This window comes from Scatophagus argus, chromosome 21 (genome assembly GCF_020382885.2).
Source record: "Scatophagus argus isolate fScaArg1 chromosome 21, fScaArg1.pri, whole genome shotgun sequence".
NCBI classification, from domain to species: Eukaryota; Metazoa; Chordata; class Actinopteri; family Scatophagidae; genus Scatophagus; species Scatophagus argus.
The window spans coordinates 3177788-3197225 of NC_058513.1; the positions used below are offsets into that span (position 1 = coordinate 3177788).

A 19438-nucleotide genomic window follows, 5' to 3' on the forward strand; every position below is an offset into this window, starting at 1 on the left:
TTAATCTCCCTCTCATGACATGAGAATTAGAAATGAGTGAGATGACAGTTTGAAGACTTTACTTCACTCAACAGTTGTTTACTCATTTTGACCTGTTTTTGACCTGTTGGCTTCTTTCTGTATGTAGACACATTTTTGCCAATGTCACCAAGAACACCAAGAACAGAGAGCATTTGGTTGTGAAATATACTTATTAACATACTTATTTACTAGTTATCAGATTATCAATATCATACTCGTTTCTTTGTGCTAAATACTGAGCTGGAGCCACAATGTCATTAGTAGAAACAGCTATCTTGACTCCAAAATAATGCCTACCAAAAGTTTATTAATTATCGAGTACAGTTTTGTGTTTAATATGTACACAAACAGAAATGTGAGAGTTACAATTTGTATTCATACAACATCTTCATTAGTGTCAAAGGAGTTGGTGTATTTTTAACTTCTACACTATACCATAATACAATACCCATACTCTTTATGCTAAGCTAGGCTGACCATTTCCTGGCTCCAACTTTACACTTAAAGGTTAGTACAAATAGTGTACTTTGAATTCAAGTGTCTAAAAATGAAGACACGTTTGTCAGGTTTTTGTTGAGTTTTGTGCTTACATTATCACAAATGTTTCCAACAATGTTAAAACACAGAGAACTCTTTTATTCAAGGTAACAGTGCACTTCCTTTGGCCACCTGTTGCCACAACTTCACAAAGAAACATCAGATGATACATCAGAGGGAGGAAGTGAGGAAGGAAGGTGAATATGAGTAACAGTAGGATGAATAAAACATTTAAACACTGCGTTGTCTGTGAACATCTCTGCCTTAGTCACTTCACATAGATTTTTATTGGCCATAGTGGTTTGTTTAAAAAAATGAAATCAAACTACATCTTTTGTTTTCTCTTGATTGAGAATCCCCTAAAATACTTCCTGTGTGCTCAATGCTCAGGCATCAGAACAATAACAATCTTCTCAGCTCACTCCTGGAAAGAAAGCCTGAAACTCTGAAAACAAACTATTTCTTTAAAATAATGACATGAGTATTTTTCTTTAAAATAATGGCTCATTATTTTCCTTGCTGTCCTGTAGCGTCCCTCTTTGGGAGATGATGGTAGGAGAAAGTAAAGGACTAAATCTTTGACAGAACCATTAGCCCGCTGTAATCTCTAAAGCCTTCCCAGGAGGATCTTAGGGGAATTTCTATTGAGGGATTCATCAGCTATGCCTTTATTTATAAGCCTCTCATAGCAGTCACAGGGGTCATGCATGGATTTTGTGTAATATCTGAAAAGTGTTTTAACAATTTGACGTATGACACAAAAAACATGAGCCAGCATCATGTTCATGTCAAAAATATCACACACACTTTACATTTTTTAGTAAAGCTTTAATTGGAGTAGTCAGTTTCTTTCTGACAAGCTCGAGTCGGGAGGTTAGCCAAACCTAGCAAAAAGTTAAAAGAAAACAACAACAACAACAAAAAGTTTCCAACACGTATAAGCTCACTTATTATTATGCATTTCATTTGCCTAAATCTGTAAAAATGACATGTTGAAGTGACTTTGTATCGTCTATGATCTTCTTGTCTCACTCTCGTAAGGATCTAATCTAAATAAGCGTGTTTTGGGAAAATACATCTGCTATTTTAGTTGCTTTCATCGCATGGTCATGGTCATGGAAGTATGGAAATGGTTCTTGTCAAGTGTTGTATAGTTTTTCTTCTTCTTTGATGAAGTTTTTTATCTTTTTTTTTTTTTTTTGGTCTTTGTTTTCCATTCTCTAAAGTCTCTGTTGGTTGTTGGTCAGTTATGCACTTTAGCACTTGGTTTTTTTGTTTTGTTTTTAAAGGGCAATGTTCTGCTCATTGTACTGTTCCTGATAGACCTGAGGGTCATAGACCAGTGGTTCTCAAACTTCTTCATCTCAAGGTTCCCCAAACTGACACAAATCAGACCACAGACCCACATTTGATACAATTTTGTCTCTAACTCTCTCTCTATGTGAGCGCTGGATCTCTGGCAGAGGTCACCCTCCTTTGGCATTCATTCTTTTCTTGAGCTGCAGTTGGTCCCCTCCATGGATTTATAACAAAAGCTCAGTGACATCTCCATGATATCACATACCAAACTAATCACTTCTCTCCACCCACATTCGTTAGAGGCTTTGTCCTAAATATAGGTGTTTGCTGTGTCTCCTAAGGCATCAAGATGGACCTTATAAAAGCAGTAAGGGTCAAAGCTGATCACATTTTTCAGCTGGGATTCCTGCTGGTGAGGGCATGCTTCTGTTTCATTGTTTCTGATTCAGGTATCTCGAGGTGCATGATACATACCTTTTGATTATTATGGTGACTGATATTAATTATTCTACAAAGTCACTTTTCTAAACTTTTACACCGGACCTTTTAGTCCCCTCTGGGGTGTGTTGCAGAGATGAGTTCAGATGCTGAGATGGCAGTGTTTGGGGAGGCAGCCCCGTACCTGAGGAGACCTGAACGAGAGAGGATTGAATGCCAAAACAGGCCATTTGATGCCAAAACTGCAGTGTATGTGGTGGATCCAAAGGAGCTGTTTGTCAAAGGAACTCTACAGAGCAAAGACGGCGGCAAAGCAACCGTTAAAACTATTGGAGGACAGGTAAGTCGCTGAGGACGAGGCAAATCACAGTTGCACTCTCCGTATTGTTCTGCTGATGAAGGGCACATCTCTCTTCACAGGTTGTGACAGTGAAGGATGACGAAGTCTTCCCCATGAACCCGCCTAAGTTCGACAAGATCGAGGACATGGCCATGATGACCCACCTCAACGAGGCCGCTGTGCTGTACAACCTCAAAGAGCGTTACGCAGCCTGGATGATCTATGTGAGTAATGCAACATTTATTGTAGTTGATGGTGGTCATTCCCACAGAACGCCAGAAGAGCTGCTGGTCAAACCCACATTACAGCTGCAGTAAGTCTGTGATATGTGGTGCTGAAAATGCATTGTCTTACAGGGGCTACTTTTCATACACACTTAAGTGTCATAGGTTAAAAATAGAGGTTAGAGTTTAGGAAATGTTTTTTCTAAAGTTAATTATACATGTGCTACATCTTGTGTTTTACACCAGATAATGAGAAACTGCTATTCAACAGCAACATGTAAAAATCTGAAAAAAAGTAATAATTTATTACAGGTTCAAAACAAATCCTACAATATTTTAGCACATTACAATATTATATCCTGACCAATCTGGTCACCGTTACGAGATAATTAGTAAATGTAAATAAATAATGACATTAAAGGTGCTATGGCAAAAATGCTATTCTTAATTTGGAGACACTCATTGTTGTTCCTGTTGCTAAGTAATGCAAAGGTGTTAAAATAAATAATTGGGAAAAAAATAATAGAAATAGAAACAAAAATAAAATAATAGAAATCAGAGATAGAACTTAAAAATTAATTAGAAATTAATGGATTATCTGGCGACATATAAACGTGAAAAGTAAGATTTAGCAATAGACTATAAAGCTGTAGCAAATTTAAATGAGACAGTGTGAGGCATCTGTGTGTGCCTTCACCAAATGAAACCAAACAAACTGTAGCTTTTGTCTCAGGGTTGGAATGTGAGGAAAAAAGCTTTACATTCGGACATTGTTCTGTGTGAGGATGCTACCCAGTTTACAATACAGTAGGCTACTATTGTATGTTTTTGTTTGGGTGGAGAGTGACAAACAGAGCAAATAAACTATGGTTAAGGACTAGCTGAGGTTAAGCTACTCTATTCCTTGCTTAGAGTGAGGGAAAAATTGTTGTGACAAGCATTTAAATATAAAATGTATGTCTCCAGCTTCCTCACACAATCCCAAAAACATGCACATTAGGTTAACTGGCTACTCTACATTGCTCCTACATGTGAGAGTGTGTGGTGGTTGTTTGTCTTTGTGTGTCAGCCCTATGATTGACTGGCGACCATTCCAGGGTGAACCCCGCCTCTCGCCCGTAGTCAGCTGGGATAGGCTCCAGCTCCCCCGCGACCCTGACAGACAAGCGGTATAGAAAATGGATGGATGTATGGATGTTTGTTGTTTACTTTCTAAAAACAATGTCTGATTTAAAATTTACCAATGGGCAAAATTCATGCGTCCTCCAGCATGATATCTTATTTTCCATCTGTCAGACCTACTCGGGGCTGTTCTGTGTCACGGTGAACCCTTACAAGTGGCTCCCAGTGTACAACCAAGAGGTAGTGGTGGCCTACAGGGGCAAAAAGCGCCAAGAGGCTCCACCACACATCTTCTCCATCTCCGACAACGCCTATCAGTTCATGCTTACCGGTAAACTCAAACAAATAAAATGTAATAAAATGTGATTATAGAAAACTGAATCTAATTTTCTGATGCAATGAATAGTACCTTTCTAACACAACTGTCTTGTTATTTGTTATAGATAGAGAAAACCAGTCCATTCTTATCACGTAAGCCTCATGTTGATGCAGCCTGTCTTTAATACTTTTTAATAAAAAAGAGGAAATAAGACATTTCTAGCGTGTCTTTTTCTTGTTCCCTAGTGGAGAATCTGGTGCAGGAAAGACTGTCAACACCAAACGGGTCATCCAGTACTTTGCGACAATTGCAGGGTCAGGGGACAGGAAAAAAGATGCTGCTACTGCTGGAAAATTACATGTAATGTTAGAATGGATTTATACTCAGTTGGTGCTGCACTTAGTTAAATATCTTTCAATGCACATATTTGCATTTGTCATATTTTATTTTGTTATTTTTCTCTAGGGGAACCTGGAGGATCAGATCATCTCTGCTAACCCCCTGCTAGAGGCCTTTGGAAATGCCAAAACTGTCAGAAATGATAATTCTTCACGTTTTGTGAGTGAAAATAAAGGTTCTGCCAGTACCCATAATACATTTGTCGCCTTCTTTCCTAGATTAATTATTGTTTCTTGTCTTTTTTCAGGGCAAATTCATAAGAATCCACTTTGGTACCACAGGGAAACTGTCTTCTGCAGATATTGAAACTTGTGAGTTATAATAATATAGAGACATGTTTTGTTCTTAGAGGCTTTTGTTTAAGCTTATCTCATTCTCCTTGACAGATTTGTTGGAAAAATCCAGAGTAACGTTTCAGTTGGCTGCAGAGAGGAGTTACCATATTTTCTACCAGATCATGTCCAACAAGAAGCCTGAGCTGATAGGTAACAATGTCACAGTATCTCAAATGTAAATTTGTGCAACAGTCCTCTGTGTACGTTTTATGTTGTAAGTGAAATGGTATGCATTTGTGTCTATATTTGTGTCTCTATTTCAAGGTTTAGATTTGACTGGCACATATTTTTTTCCATCCAGAGACGCTCCTCATCACCACCAACCCCTACGACTACCCATTTGTTAGCCAAGGGGAGATATGTGTAGCCAGTATCAATGACAGTGAGGAGCTGATGGCCACGGATGTAAGTCAGTCTTTTCTTTTCTATCGCTGCTGATATTCTTTGGTCCTTACATCAGCCTTGTGATGATGTGTTTCAGAGTGCTATTGACATCCTAGGCTTCACTGGAGATGAGAGGATTGGCATCTACAAGCTAACAGGTGCTGTGATGCATTATGGGAATATGAAGTTCAAGCAGAAGCAGAGAGAGGAGCAGGCAGAGCCAGATGGCACAGAGGGTAACTGCTCTTCCCTGGGTTTACCTTAATCTTTTAATGGCTTAATCTTTTACATTTCAGCATTTCTTTATATGAAGATAATATTTTTTATGTGTAATCTATATGGTATATTTAAATATCTATTTTCATCCTTTTATTTAACTTATTTAACTTTTCTTCTCTTCACTTTCTCTTATTTGATGTTTTTCTTTGATCAGTGGCTGACAAAGCAGCTTACCTGATGGGGCTGAATTCTGCAGATCTGCTGAAAGCATTGTGTTACCCCAGAGTCAAGGTTGGAAATGAATATGTGACCAAAGGACAGACTGTTCAGCAGGTACATATGTTAGTAAACCCAACCAATATGAATTTTATACCACCTCTATTACAAAAATCTATTACTCCTTTCAATGTTTACCTGAGTAAACTTCCGATTGTGGCTGACACTATTGGGTTAAGATAAAAGAAAAAAACAGACTAACCTTAAAGTTCCACTAATCAATATTTACTATTTTCATATTTGTGTAATCTGAAAGGTTTCAAATCGTGGTGAACCCACTGAGAATTGACTTTAATTGCTGCAGCTCTACTGAGCATTTTAACTTCCTTTGGCTCATTGGTTTCTAATTTTCTGGGCTACAAGTTTCACCATTAAGCCCCAGACACACCAAACAAAGGCCAACTGTTGAGTGAGCTCACATCACCTGCGTGTGGACCACATTGCAAAAACTACAGCCAATGATCAACTAGCATGTATGTTCTGCACCTGCATGAGAGGAAATAACTCTCCATACCAGCAGGTGGCAGTATTATCTATTTCTCATTCCAAAAGACACCAGAAGACCAAGGACTGCAGATGTACGAACAGTTGTTATAACATGCGATGTTTACTTACCATTTTCACACCACTCTTTCCCACCACTAACACTAGTCAATAGAGCCAGTGATGTGTGAGATACTGCAAAACTTAAGGCCACAGAGGCTCAGCGTCAGGCCTTACAAACCACATTTACAACCCCAGTAGCTAGCTCCTAGAGAGACTGATAATTTTCTTCAGTGTTAATCAAAACAGAATGAATAATGAACTTAAATTCATCAGTTGGCCAGAAACACAAGTCCAAATAAATGCTAATGTTGCTCCATGTCTGCTGCATTTGTAATCAAAATTAATCACTAGAGCTCTGATTCCAGCTTGCTGTCAAGTTTAATGCCACCTTAAGCTTAAATTTTGCATTACAAAAGAATTGCATATTTGTTAAATGATGTAATAACACATCATATATATTTTTAGCTCAAAAGTCTTATTTCAGTCATATGTTGGGGTCTCATTGTCATTGTTCAGGTCTACAATTCCATTGGTGCTTTAGCCAAATCAGTCTATGAGAAGATGTTTCTGTGGATGGTCCTCCGCATTAATCAGATGCTGGACACCAAGCAGCCCAGGCAGTTCTTTATTGGGGTCTTGGACATTGCTGGGTTTGAAATCTTTGATGTAAGTTTGCATTAAGTAGCTTATTTACTGGAATGTATAATAAATAGTGTGGTTGTGCCCTAAATGGTTTGTTTTACAGTTTAACAGTCTGGAGCAGCTATGTATTAATTTCACCAATGAGAAACTGCAACAGTTTTTCAACCATCACATGTTTGTGCTGGAACAAGAAGAGTATAAGAAGGAAGGCATTGAGTGGGAGTTCATTGATTTTGGGATGGACCTAGCTGCCTGTATAGAGCTCATTGAAAAGGTTAGTTCATACAGATATGAAATTACACAAAACAACAGAAATAATTGCCTACAGAGAATGTTTTTTCTTGTTAAACAAAATCTTTGTGTCCTCAATAGCCAATGGGCATCTTTTCTATCCTTGAAGAGGAGTGTATGTTTCCCAAGGCATCAGACACAACCTTCAAAAACAAGCTGTATGACCAGCATCTTGGAAAATCCAACAACTTCCAGAAGCCCAAACATGCCAAAGGCAAGGCAGAGGCTCACTTCTCCCTGGTGCACTATGCTGGTACTGTGGACTACAGCATCACAGGCTGGTTGGACAAGAACAAGGACCCACTGAATGATACTGTAGTCCAACTCTACCAGAAAGCCAGCCTTAAACTACTGGCTTTCCTATATTGTACCTATTCTTCAGCTGATGGTAAGAATGTGAGACATTCAAATGTTTTGTTAATTTTAATATTTGTCCTTAAAATGCAAATAAAACATGTTTTTCTCTAGATGGTGCTGGTGGAGGAAGTGGAGCTGGTACTGCTAAGAAAGCAGCGAAGAAGAAAGGTTCCTCCTTCCAGACAGTGTCAGCCCTATTCCGGGTAACTGTATATTAAAATAATACCGGATTATCTTAAATTTGTATGACTAATTTTGATATAATAAATAATATATCAATTATTATTATTATAAAAATAATAATAAAAACAGAGCAATGTTAGATCTGTTTTTTCTGTAACAAAGTAATGACATTGATTATCTCCAACAGGAGAACTTGGGAAAGCTGATGACAAATCTCAGGAGCACCCATCCTCACTTTGTTAGGTGTCTAATTCCAAATGAAACGAAAACTCCAGGTATTTCAGTTATGTCATATTAATCATTCCTTAACAGACCATTTAAAGAGTATAGTACAGCTGATTTTAATGTGGCTCTGACTCACCTTTAGGCATTATGGAACACCATTTGGTTATCCATCAGCTGAGATGTAATGGTGTGCTGGAAGGAATCAGGATCTGTAGGAAGGGCTTCCCCAGTAGAATCCTGTACGGGGATTTCAAGCAAAGGTAAGATGTAAAGATGAGATCTTTTGAGAATTAAAAATAAACTTTTCACTAACAAGAGTCTGTGTTGTAGGTACAAAGTACTGAATGCTAGTGTGATACCCGAGGGACAATTCATTGATAACAAGAAAGCTGCTGAGAAGCTCTTGGGGTCTATTGATGTGGATCACACGCAGTATAGGTTTGGGCATACCAAGGTAAATGATTTTCCTTCTGACTATGGGCCTCAGTATTTTTGAACTATAGCGCTTGTGGGATCGTCTGACAGCATCTGGCTACATTGATTAATTTTCAGTTTTACACAATGACTGTACAGGTGTGCAGGGGTGCCAAAGTGAGGCCAGTTTCATGAGCACATTTGTATGACTCAATGCCAGGTTCTTTACCACATCTTTGAACGTAGCCATTCGGAACATATATAAACACTTACACAGACAACACACCAATAAACGGTTGATGAAACTGATATCAAGACTTTAAGTTTCACTGATCTAGCATTATTAAGTAATTCAAGATAAACCAAAATTTGTATTTCCTGAAGGTGTTCTTCAAAGCCGGCCTCTTGGGTCTGCTAGAAGAGATGAGGGATGAAAAACTGGCCTCTCTCATCACCATTACTCAAGCCTTGTGTCGCGGTTTTCTCAGAAGGAAGGAGTTTCAGAAAATGATGGAGAGGAGGTAATCACAGATCATTGGTTACATGTACCTACATGTACTACAGATCTGTTTGAATATACTTATTGCACTGAACCCAAAAATTACACAAACTCCATCTTGTTGCAGAGAATCCATTTATATCGTCCAGTACAACATCCGCTCTTTCATGAATGTGAAACATTGGCCATGGATGAAGCTTTACTTTAAAATCAAGCCACTCTTAAGGAGTGCTGAGACTGAGAAGGAGATGGCCATCATGAAAGTGGAGTTTGCCAAGTGTAAGGAGGATTTAGCCAAAGCTGAGACTAAGAGGAAAGAACTGGAGGCCAAAATGGTTTCCCTGCTTCAGGAGAAAAATGACTTGTGTCTGCAGATTCAATCGGTAAGTTCATTTTTTCAAGGACATTGGTTTTAACGCAGATCGTGGTTCTAGATCAGATCTGTTTCATATTTTGGCATGCACTAGGTTTGCTTACCAGGCCCAAAGACAGGTTTGCAGAGCCCACCACATGCAGCATGCTGCTGGCTATAGTACATTTGCATGCTACGAAAATTTTGTTTTTATTGAACAGGAAAGCGAGAGTCTGGCAGATGCAGAGGAAAGATGTGAGGGGCTGATTAAGAACAAGATTTTGCTGGAGGCCAAAGCCAAAGAACTCAGTGAGAGACTGGAGGATGAGGAGGAGGTGAATGCTGAGCTGACTGCCAAGAAGAGGAAGCTGGAGGATGAGTGCTCTGAGCTGAAGAAAGACATTGATGACTTGGAGCTCACTTTGGCTAAAGTGGAGAAGGAAAAACATGCCATTGAAAACAAGGTGCGTATCTGGTGAGTGGTCATCTGAACATCAAGCTCAGATACTGAAAACACATTAACAGAATGCTTTTTGCTTTACATTCAGGTGAAGAATCTGACTGAGGAGATGTCTACTCTTGATGATACTATCGCCAAGTTATCCAAGGAGAAGCTGGCCTTGCAGGAGGCCCACCAGCGGACACTGGAAGACCTGCAAGCAGAGGAAGACAAAGTCAACTCTTTGACCAAAGCCAAGGTCAAGCTGGAGCAACAAGTTGATGATGTAAGTGTATAACTATTACATTTTGGAAATCATAACATAAACTTAAAGGTGTTCTAAGCAGTGTTTTTATTCTAAAGGGGAACATGAATGTCTTATTGCTTGTACGAAAACAGTAGTATAAAGCCATTAATGTCTCTACAGGGACCTGTCTGTAGTATGTCAGTATGTCATTTGTGGCTGAAGAATACAAGTTTGAAAATGGAAAAAAATGACAGTATTGAATTAGAAAGTGGTGACCTTATCAGAGTTCTGTATCCTGCTGCCCATTTCTGCCAGAGGCTACCAGCTTAAGGCTACTAGTAACAGTGGTCATGTTGAATGGTGGATAAATTTTGGTGCAGATTTTGACATGAAAGGAGAATGCGTGGACAGATCAAAACAATATCTGTGGAGTGCTCTTTAAACAATTGATCAAATGACTATTTATAATACATTTAACACATAGGAGTTGGTGGAGACAAATAACATTGCAATAATGTGCAACTGTGCAAAGTTCTAATCTATATCGCTGATGTGTTTCATGTGTATTGTGCTATGTGGCTATCACTGAACGCAGGATTTGATTTTACTGAAACTGTGTTCATGTGTCAGCTTGAGGGTTCTCTAGAACAAGAAAAAAAGGTACGGATGGACGTCGAGAGGGCCAAAAGAAAGCTTGAAGGAGATCTGAAACTAACTCAAGAATCTATAATGGATTTGGAGAATGACAAGCAACAGTTGGAGGAACGCCTAAAAAAGTATGTACTGGTGCAGCAGTGTCTAAGTATAATAATTAGTCCAATACTTAACATATTCTGTAATGGTTTGTCTTTATGTAACAGGAAAGAGTTTGAATGCAGCCAACTTGTAGCCAAAATTGAAGATGAGCAGAGTGTGGCTGTACAGTTTCAGAAGAAGATCAAGGAGCTTCAGGTATTTTGAAAACCTTTGCGTACTTTGAAAACCTGAGCTGAAAATGTGTTGCAAGTCAGTGATCCCTGAATGATGTTTTTTTATCGTTATACCAAGGCCCGCATTGAAGAGCTAGAAGAGGAGATTGAAGTGGAGCGTGTTGCTCGAGCTAAAGTGGAAAAGCAAAGGTCTGATCTCTCCAGGGAGCTCGAGGAGATCAGCGAGAGGCTGGAGGAGGCCGGGGGCGCCACTGCTGCTCAGGTAGAGATAAATAAAAAGCGAGAAGCTGAGTTTCAGAAACTGAGACGAGACCTTGAAGAGTTAACCCTCCATCACGAGGCCACAGCTGCAGCTTTAAGAAAGAAACATGCTGATAGTGTAGCTGAGCTGGGGGAGCAGATTGACAACCTTCAGCGGGTCAAACAAAAGCTGGAGAAGGAGAAGAGTGAGTACAAGATGGAGATTGATGACTTGTCTAGCAACATAGAGGTCATGGTCAAGTCAAAGGTAAGCTAGAAGAGAAATGGATTGTACGCATCTTCACTATAGCATGGTAGATATAACAATTGCCATTAACCTATTTTCTAAATATTACAGATTAATTATGAAAAGCTTTGTCACTCTCTTGAAGACCAGCTGAGTGAATACAAGACAAAACACGATGAGAACACTCGCCTGATCACTGAAATAAATGCTCAAAAGGCACGACTTCAGAATGAAAATGGTATGCCATGGAGTTAAATCTTGTTAAAAAGATTTCTGGAGTCAAATACTTTTTTCTCACACCATTTTCTGAAATGTCACCAACAGGTGAGCTTTCTCGTCTTCTTGAGGAGAAAGAAGCGATACTCTCTCAGATGCTGAGGGCTAAGTTAGCCTTCACCCAGCAAAATGAGGAACTGAAGAGGCAGGTTGAAGAAGAAACAAAGGTTTGTTGTGCTTGTGTCACTGATTATTGATGTTTGATAAGTGAGTCGGCTAGCTTTCCATAGGCATCAAGAAATGTTTGAACTTGTTAGCTCAGCTAGGCAAATGCATTTACCCAGCTAAGTTATAATGATTTAATTACATTTTTATTCCTAGTTTTTTTTTCTATTTTTAATTTTTGAGGAAAGGTTGGACATTTTTTTTTCTGAAAACAAGGTGCAAATATTGATGTAAGCACAAAATATGAAGCTACCTCTGGAGCTAGCCTTAGCTTAGCTTCAAATGAAGGGGAAAGGGAGAAACAGCTTTTCTTCTTTCTATCTAATTCTTGGCTAGAAAATTAACATATGTGTTTCCCAAATAACAGACTTACTTAAACTTTGGAAGTCTGCTTCATACAAATCAAAGTTTATTCAGCTAAAAACCACAATCCTCTCTTTTCAGGCTAAGAACGCCCTTGCCCACTCTCTTCAGTCTGCCCGCCATGACTGTGATCTGCTGAGGGAGCAGTTTGAGGAGGAGCAGGAGGCCAAGGCTGAGCTCCAAAGAGCCATGTCCAAATCCAACAGTGAGTTGGCCCAGTGGAGAACCAAGTATGAGACTGATGCCATTCAACGCAATGATGAACTGGAGGAGGCCAAGTGAGGGTTGTTCCCATACACACAGATATAGTGAAAAGAGATATTTGCATAGTGAGAAAATGAAAATAATTACTCATGCTGAATTTTGTTATGCTCAGGAAAAAGCTGGCCCAACGTTTGCAGGAGGCCGAGGAGGCCATTGAGGCTGTGAATGCCAAGTGCTCATCTTTGGAGAAGACGAAGCAGAGGCTGCAAGGAGAGGTTGAGGACCTCATGGCTGATGTGGAAAGGGCAAATGCTCAAGCAGCTGCTCTGGACAAAAAACAGAGAAGCTTTGATAAGGTTACAAAGACATCCTGCATGTTAAGTGTGCTACACAATCAAAACAAGCTACAGATGTTAACAATCTAATAACAATCTGAGATTATCATTCACAGACACTGTCCAATTTGCTTGTCATTATTGTTAGTTGATATAGGCTAGCATACCAGTGGCTCAACCTAATTAATGAAAGTCTTTACATTTGCTGCTTTAACACCTGTCATGTGGTAAGGGAAAATTTGATGCTGGGGGACCAATTTATGCAGCAAGAGAAGTTTAGTAGAAGTTAAATTGAGCAACAATAACCTTCATGTATCAGTGACAGAAATACAGCCATTAGCACTTCATAACCAGACAAACTGTCATTGTTCAAACCAATAATTCGTGCCTTCCTTAGATTGTGTCTGAGTGGAAGCAAAAGTATGAAGAGAATCAGGCTGAGCTGGATGGATCACAGAAGGAATCTCGATCCCTCAGCACTGAGCTCTTCAAAATGAAGAACTCTTATGAGGAAGCTCTGGAGCACCTCGAGGTTCTCAAAAGAGAGAATAAAAACCTTCAGCGTAAGTATGTTACTGTTAAATAATACTTATTTCTTTAAAGGAAGATTCATCTGGAGCATGGTTCACAATAAATCTGATGATTAAAAGAATTCATTTTTGTTTGTTTCAGTATGGTTGTTAATTAAAAAAAAATTATACTTTTTTTTCTCCATTATCTTTTTATTGAGAAAATGTTTTACATTTTAAACATTCAGAGGAAATCTCTGATTTGACTGAACAACTTGGAGAGAATGGTAAAGCCATCCATGAGCTGGAGAAGACTAAGAAACAAACTGAGACGGAGAAGACAGAGATCCAGACTGCTTTGGAAGAAGCTGAGGTAACTTGATGTGATTTAAATAAATTATTTACATCATGGTACATTGTTATGTTTGTCAATTTATTCAGATTTTTATCTGTACACCAGGCTTCTCTGGAACACGAGGAATCCAAAATTCTGCGCGTCCAGCTGGAACTCACTCAAGTGAAAGGAGAGGTTGATCGCAAGCTGGCAGAGAAGGATGAAGAAATTGAGCAGATGAAACGCAATAGCCAGCGCATCGTGGAAACCATGCAGTCAGCCTTAGATGCTGAGACACGCAGCAAGAATGATGCCATGAGGATCAGGAAGAAGATGGAGACTGACCTAAATGAGATGGAGATCCAGCTGAGCCACGCCAACAGGCAGGCAGCTGAAGCCCAAAAGCAGCTGAGGAACATCCAAGCCCAATTTAAAGTAAACTATTGTTTATTGGTAGCTTCAACATAGTAATATTAGCTTTTGAAACTGATTTTGGGTTAGATCATACATCTTTTATCATCCTGCCTCTCTGCAGGAACAAACCCTTCACCTGGATGAGGCGTTGCGGACCCAGGAGGAAATGAAGGAGCAGGTGGCCATGGTGGAGCGTAGAAGCTGCCTGATGCAAGCAGAAGTTGAGGAGCTCAGGGTTGCTCTGGAACAGGCGGAGAGAAGCCGCAAATTAGCTGAACAGGAACTGGTTGATGCCTGTGAGAGAGTAGGGCTATTGCACTCGCAGGTGAGCAGCATTATTAGAATGTCGCCAGTAAAGTATCTTAGTATTAACATTTGAATTGTGAATTTGTTAGAGCCCCAGAATTCCAAAGAAATGCTAATGTTTCATAACTTTGTTTAGTATAAATATAAGTCACTTTTTATTTACAGTCTCTTGACTGTTTTTTGGCTGCTTCAGAACACGAGTCTCCTCAACTCCAAGAGAAAGCTGGAGGCAGATATCAACCAGCTGCAGAGTGAGATTGATGATGCACTCCAAGAGGCTCGCAATGCAGAGGAAAAAGCCAAGAAGGCAATCACTGATGTAAATATGCACACTGAAAGAAATAGCCTGAATGGTTTGTGGATGCTACTATTGTCAAGTGGGGCTTGATTGTGGGTACTGATATGGTATTTGTTATGACAAACAATAAGCCAAACATCAGTTTAACCCACTGTGTTTATGTAGGCGACCATGATGGCAGAGGAGCTGAAGAAAGAGCAGGACACCAGCAGCCACCTGGAGAGGATGAAGAAGAACCTAGAGGCATCTGTGAAGGATCTGCAGCACCGTCTGGATGAGGCTGAGAACCTGGCCTTGAAGGGTGGCAAGAAACAGCTCCAGAAACTGGAGGCCCGGGTATCACACTCACCCACATGAGACTAATGTAGCATTACTGAGAACAAAAACTACAACTTAGGCTCTGTTTGTGGGGCTTTCTGTTGTAGGTGCGTGAACTGGAGGGTGAAGTGGAGAGCGAACAAAAAAGAGCTGCTGATGCCATCAAGGGAATCCGTAAATACGAGAGGAGAGTCAAGGAGCTTACCTACCAGACTGAAGAGGATAAGAAGACTGTTGTGAGACTGCAGGACCTGGTGGACAAGCTGCAGTTCAAAGTCAAGGCGTACAAACGGCAGAATGAAGAAGCTGTAAGATCTTTTTTGACAAACAAGATTTTTTTTCTTTTTTTTTTCAGAATGATTAATGACTTTGCTATTTTTTTTTTTAACAGGAGGAGCAGGCCAGTACTCATCTTGCTAAGCTCAGGAAGGTGCAGCATGAGCTGGAGGAGGCTCAGGAGCGGGCAGACATTGCTGAGTCCCAAGTCAACAAGCTGAGAACCAAGAGCAGAGACTTTGGAAAGGTAACACTTGATACATTTGTGGTTGAGTCTGCTTTGGTTTGTTTGAGTTCTTATTGGCTACTGCCTTAAGTTAGCTAATCTTCTGACTGTCTGACCTGTAAAATAATTTGATACATGCTCAGCACCAGAGAGAGTCATTAATTATGATTATAACTAGTAGAAACAAAACTAAAAAAAACACAACCCACTATTACAAACCAATTAAATTAACCACTACATATCACTAGAGCCTCAACCAAACATCTACAGTCTTTTTCCTTCCTTGTATACAGAGAACATTCAGATATACATTTTTATTTACATTATAGTAGCAGCTACTGTCTTCACTCACCCTTATTTACCTTCTTCATTTTCTGTGCTTTGTATCATGAAGAGAATAATTTCCAACTAATTGTTTGTTGAGTTTGACCAACAGCAACAACAAATTATGGACTTCCTTTCCTTTCCTTTCCTTTCCTTTCCTTTCCTTTCCTTTCCTGTCCTGTCTTGTCCTTTCCTTTCCTGTCCTGTCCTGTCCTGTGCTGTTTTTTGTCAGGCTGCTGAATCTGAGTAGACTTTGCAGTGATGACACAAAAGACATACTCTATGTCAATTCTTAGTACCGGTGTGAACTCATCAGAATTAACTACTGTTTTGCTGTGACGTTGTAGCAAAATAAAGGCGTGCGAAGCATCAGCTTTGTCTGCTTTTCCTTTCTATCTCATGACACCATTGTTGTGTATAGACGAGCCGTGTAAATGAACCTAAATGACTGTATCATTGTTCTTGATGTAAAAGCAGATTGAACTTTGTAGTGCTAATTAGCCGGTTGGAGGAGTCACCGGAACAGATAATGAATTTCACAGATGGAGTGTTTCCTCCTTCAGTGTGTGTGTGTGTCTAATTTGAGCATCTGTTAGCAGAGATCATCCCTGCAGAATGTCTGCTGACATTTACATACAGTTAAAATAGCTGTCCTTTTGACTGTCACTCATCTAACTGCAATATCTAATGCTTGCCTGAGACAAGTGGATTAAGAAATTAAGCATGATTAGACCAGTATAATCAAAGGAGCATATGGACCAATCAGAAAGGCTGCAGGGGACTGGTTTACGATGAGGCGTGTATTTAGCTGTGTCACTCCATTCTTGAACCTGTTTGTTAGCAAACCAAACAGAGGGACTGTTTTCTTTTGTTTCTCTGTTAGTCTATTCATCATTACAGGAATTTCATTTGTCTGAGACAAAGATTAGAAGTTTAATACTCATCAGCCAGTCTGGTCATGTCCTCAGTACTTGAGGAAAGTCTGATTGTGATACCTTTTTGACTTAATATATTTAAAATTAGGTTCACCCTGGCAATAAATAAATAAATAAAGGAATTTAGTGAATTGACATTTTTTTTTATTATTGTGTCATGGTTGGCTTGCATGGGCTTATAAGATACTTTAATTTCATACAAGCCAGGACCAGAGTGCACAGGGCAGTGTACACATTTGCAAAAAGAGTCCATTTATTTACAAGTACTTCAGAAATACACATGTAAAGTGCAAAACATGGTGAGAAATCTTCCCAAAGATCTTAGTGTTTTTAATCTGTAATTTAATTTGCCATAGTATCATTTGCTGAATGAAACCTTTTGACCAAAGCTGTGCTGATGGTTTCTGTTTCAGTAACTTGTTAACAAATGTTGCAGGTGTAAATGCTGACTGATGGAGTAAACAAAGTAAGCTAAGTAACCAATGAGGTCAGAGGCTTAATAGTCCAACATAAACAAATAAATAAATAAATAAAACCACTTTTATAAAGGTAGTCTTATTGCAAAGTGGTATCAAGATTTACATGTGAAGAGATCAATCTCAGGCAACACTGCTGAACCACTGCCATAGTTCTTCTACTTTTTTGATACACCCACCCATATTTTGACTGAGAAATTTGTGATCTTCTCTCTCTTTACTAATGCAGAAAGTGACTCCTCGTGTGTCCAAGAGGTGTCAGTGAAGGCTAATAAAACGAGCTATGTCAACCCTTCGGTTTGGCAGTAATGAGGATACAGCTGTGAAGGCCAAGCTCGGTGGATACACACAATTGTGCATGAACGATCTAACATCTACGTCTCCATCTATAGTGTCTCATGTGTGAAATAAAGTCAAACGGTCTGATTGATTTATTCACACATGTTTCACATCCCCTTTCGGCTGTGCAGTTCATGCAAGTGCCCTTTTAGATTTTGTATTTATTCATCAGGTGGTGTTTGCTGATTAGACTATTAAATCACTTAATGTCAAATCAACTCAAACTCAGTCTTCTTCATATCCCAGTACTCTGGTCTCATCTGTGATAGTACAATAACTGCAGCTAGAGGGCTCCCTTGAACAGGTGAAGAAGCACAGAGGCAGACAGACCAAGTCTGGAGCGTGAAAAAAAATCATGAATCTTAAATTATATAGACAGAACTTACAGAGGACATAAGTCTTCTGAGCATTTGCAGTGAAGAGGCTTTCAGTCCATGAGGTGGAAGGTTCTGGAGCGGTCAACAAATCTTTTGTAAATGGCTTCGACCATTTCCCGGGCCACTGATGTGCAGATATGCAAGAGACAAGCTTTGGTGTGAAATGTATTCAGACAAAAGCAAGTAGCTGCTGCGTCAGCCAGCTGTGTGCCAGTGTGAGAGCTGGCCTCAGCCCTGTTTCTCAGAGCAGAGGCCAAACCGGAGTCCCCGTTAGCGACAGCCCCCAGAGTCTGGGAGGCCCAGTACTCATCAAGTGGCTCTGCGTCTTCCAGGAGGAACTCCACAGCAGTTTCCACCGCCTGTGGGACTAAAGGTGCAGTGGTCCGCTGAAGCTTGGTAAGCAGTGCTACTTTGGCACGCTTGCTGGTGTAAGGGCCAGTAAAAGCATCGAGCAGCTTGTTGGACAGGTGGCAGAGGAAGGTTTGAACATCCTGCTTTTGGGCAGATGGCTGAAAGAAACATTTGGAGACCTTCCAATGCGACCTTCATATGGTGGGAAGGTAAAGATAGAGGAGTGAGTAACTGTAGGGTGTAAAGAGAAACTCAGAGCTCAGCTTATCTTTCTTTCTTTTGAGCAGCAGTGAAAACTTTTTCTCTTTTTGTAATTCCTCACAGATCTCTCGCTCCATCTGATTCACACAGAGACGCCTTGCTGAGGTCCCAGCCTGTACACCACCCTGCTTAGTCTCACCTGGCACAGGTAACACTTTATATTACGGGTCATCCATCCATCCATTTTCTATACCGCTTATCCGTCAGGGTCGCAGGGGAGCTGGAGCCTATCCCAGCTGACTACGGGCGAGAGGCGGGGTTCACCCTGGACTGGTCGCCAGTCAATCGCAGGGCCAACACACAAAGACCAACAACCACACACTCTCACACTCACACCTAGGGGCAATTTAGAGTAGCCAATTAACCTAATGTGCATGTTTTTGGTATTGTGGGAGGAAGCCGGAGTACCCGGAGAAAACCCACGCAGGCACAGGGAGAACATGCAAACTCCACATAGAAGGGCCCAGACCGGGATTCGAACCTGGAACCCTCTTGCTATGAGGCGACAGTGCTAACCACTGTACCACCGTGCCGCCCACTTCTTCATATCTTTTGCATGAAAATAAAATGAACTTGAACTGCAGCTTCATGAGCACAAACTGCCTCATGAGCATCTTCTGCAAGACAGATTCATCGCACGGTTTGAGTGACGTGACGCAGAGGCGCCACGCTGTGCTCGTGTGCTGCCGTGCTTCAGTGTGAACAATGCATCTTTACATTGGCAGTGACAGCACTGACCTCAGCCCTGTAGCGCTGCTGCTCTCTGGCTGACAGAGTGAAGAGTCAAGAGTGAAGTCAGTGTCCATGCTGAACAGGGCTCAGGCTCC

The 19438-nt window shown here is 40.3% G+C and overlaps 1 protein-coding gene across 1 annotated transcript; it reads left to right on the top strand.

Moving 5' to 3' along the window:
• The first annotated feature begins 1795 nt into the window (after window positions 1–1795).
• LOC124052541 (myosin heavy chain, fast skeletal muscle-like) lies at window positions 1796–16094 on the top strand. The gene is made up of 37 exons (XM_046376929.1): window positions 1796–2635; window positions 2716–2859; window positions 4156–4312; window positions 4425–4452; window positions 4546–4660; window positions 4766–4858; window positions 4947–5010; window positions 5086–5184; window positions 5336–5439; window positions 5516–5654; window positions 5852–5970; window positions 6976–7125; window positions 7205–7375; window positions 7474–7780; window positions 7861–7952; window positions 8120–8207; window positions 8300–8417; window positions 8488–8611; window positions 8956–9092; window positions 9198–9453; window positions 9644–9886; window positions 9971–10147; window positions 10739–10884; window positions 10969–11059; window positions 11156–11545; window positions 11636–11762; window positions 11849–11967; window positions 12410–12606; window positions 12705–12888; window positions 13265–13430; window positions 13625–13749; window positions 13837–14145; window positions 14246–14449; window positions 14624–14749; window positions 14894–15064; window positions 15154–15354; window positions 15438–16094. The coding sequence occupies exons 1-37, from the start codon at window positions 2432–2434 to the stop codon at window positions 15636–15638; spliced, it is 5886 nt and encodes a 1961-aa protein (XP_046232885.1). The 5' UTR covers window positions 1796–2431; the 3' UTR covers window positions 15639–16094.
• Window positions 16095–19438: the final 3344 nt, after the last annotated feature.

Excerpts from the sequence above, each read along its gene's own strand:
- LOC124052541 (XM_046376929.1), top strand. The coding sequence starts at position 2,432 with ATGAGTTCAGATGCTGAGATGGCAGTGTTTGGGGAGGCAGCCCCGTAC. Across the intron at positions 5,971-6,975 it reads AAGGACAGACTGTTCAGCAG|GTCTACAATTCCATTGGTGC; the intron begins GTACATATGTTA and ends GTCATTGTTCAG. Across the intron at positions 7,781-7,860 it reads TACCTATTCTTCAGCTGATG|ATGGTGCTGGTGGAGGAAGT; the intron begins GTAAGAATGTGA and ends GTTTTTCTCTAG.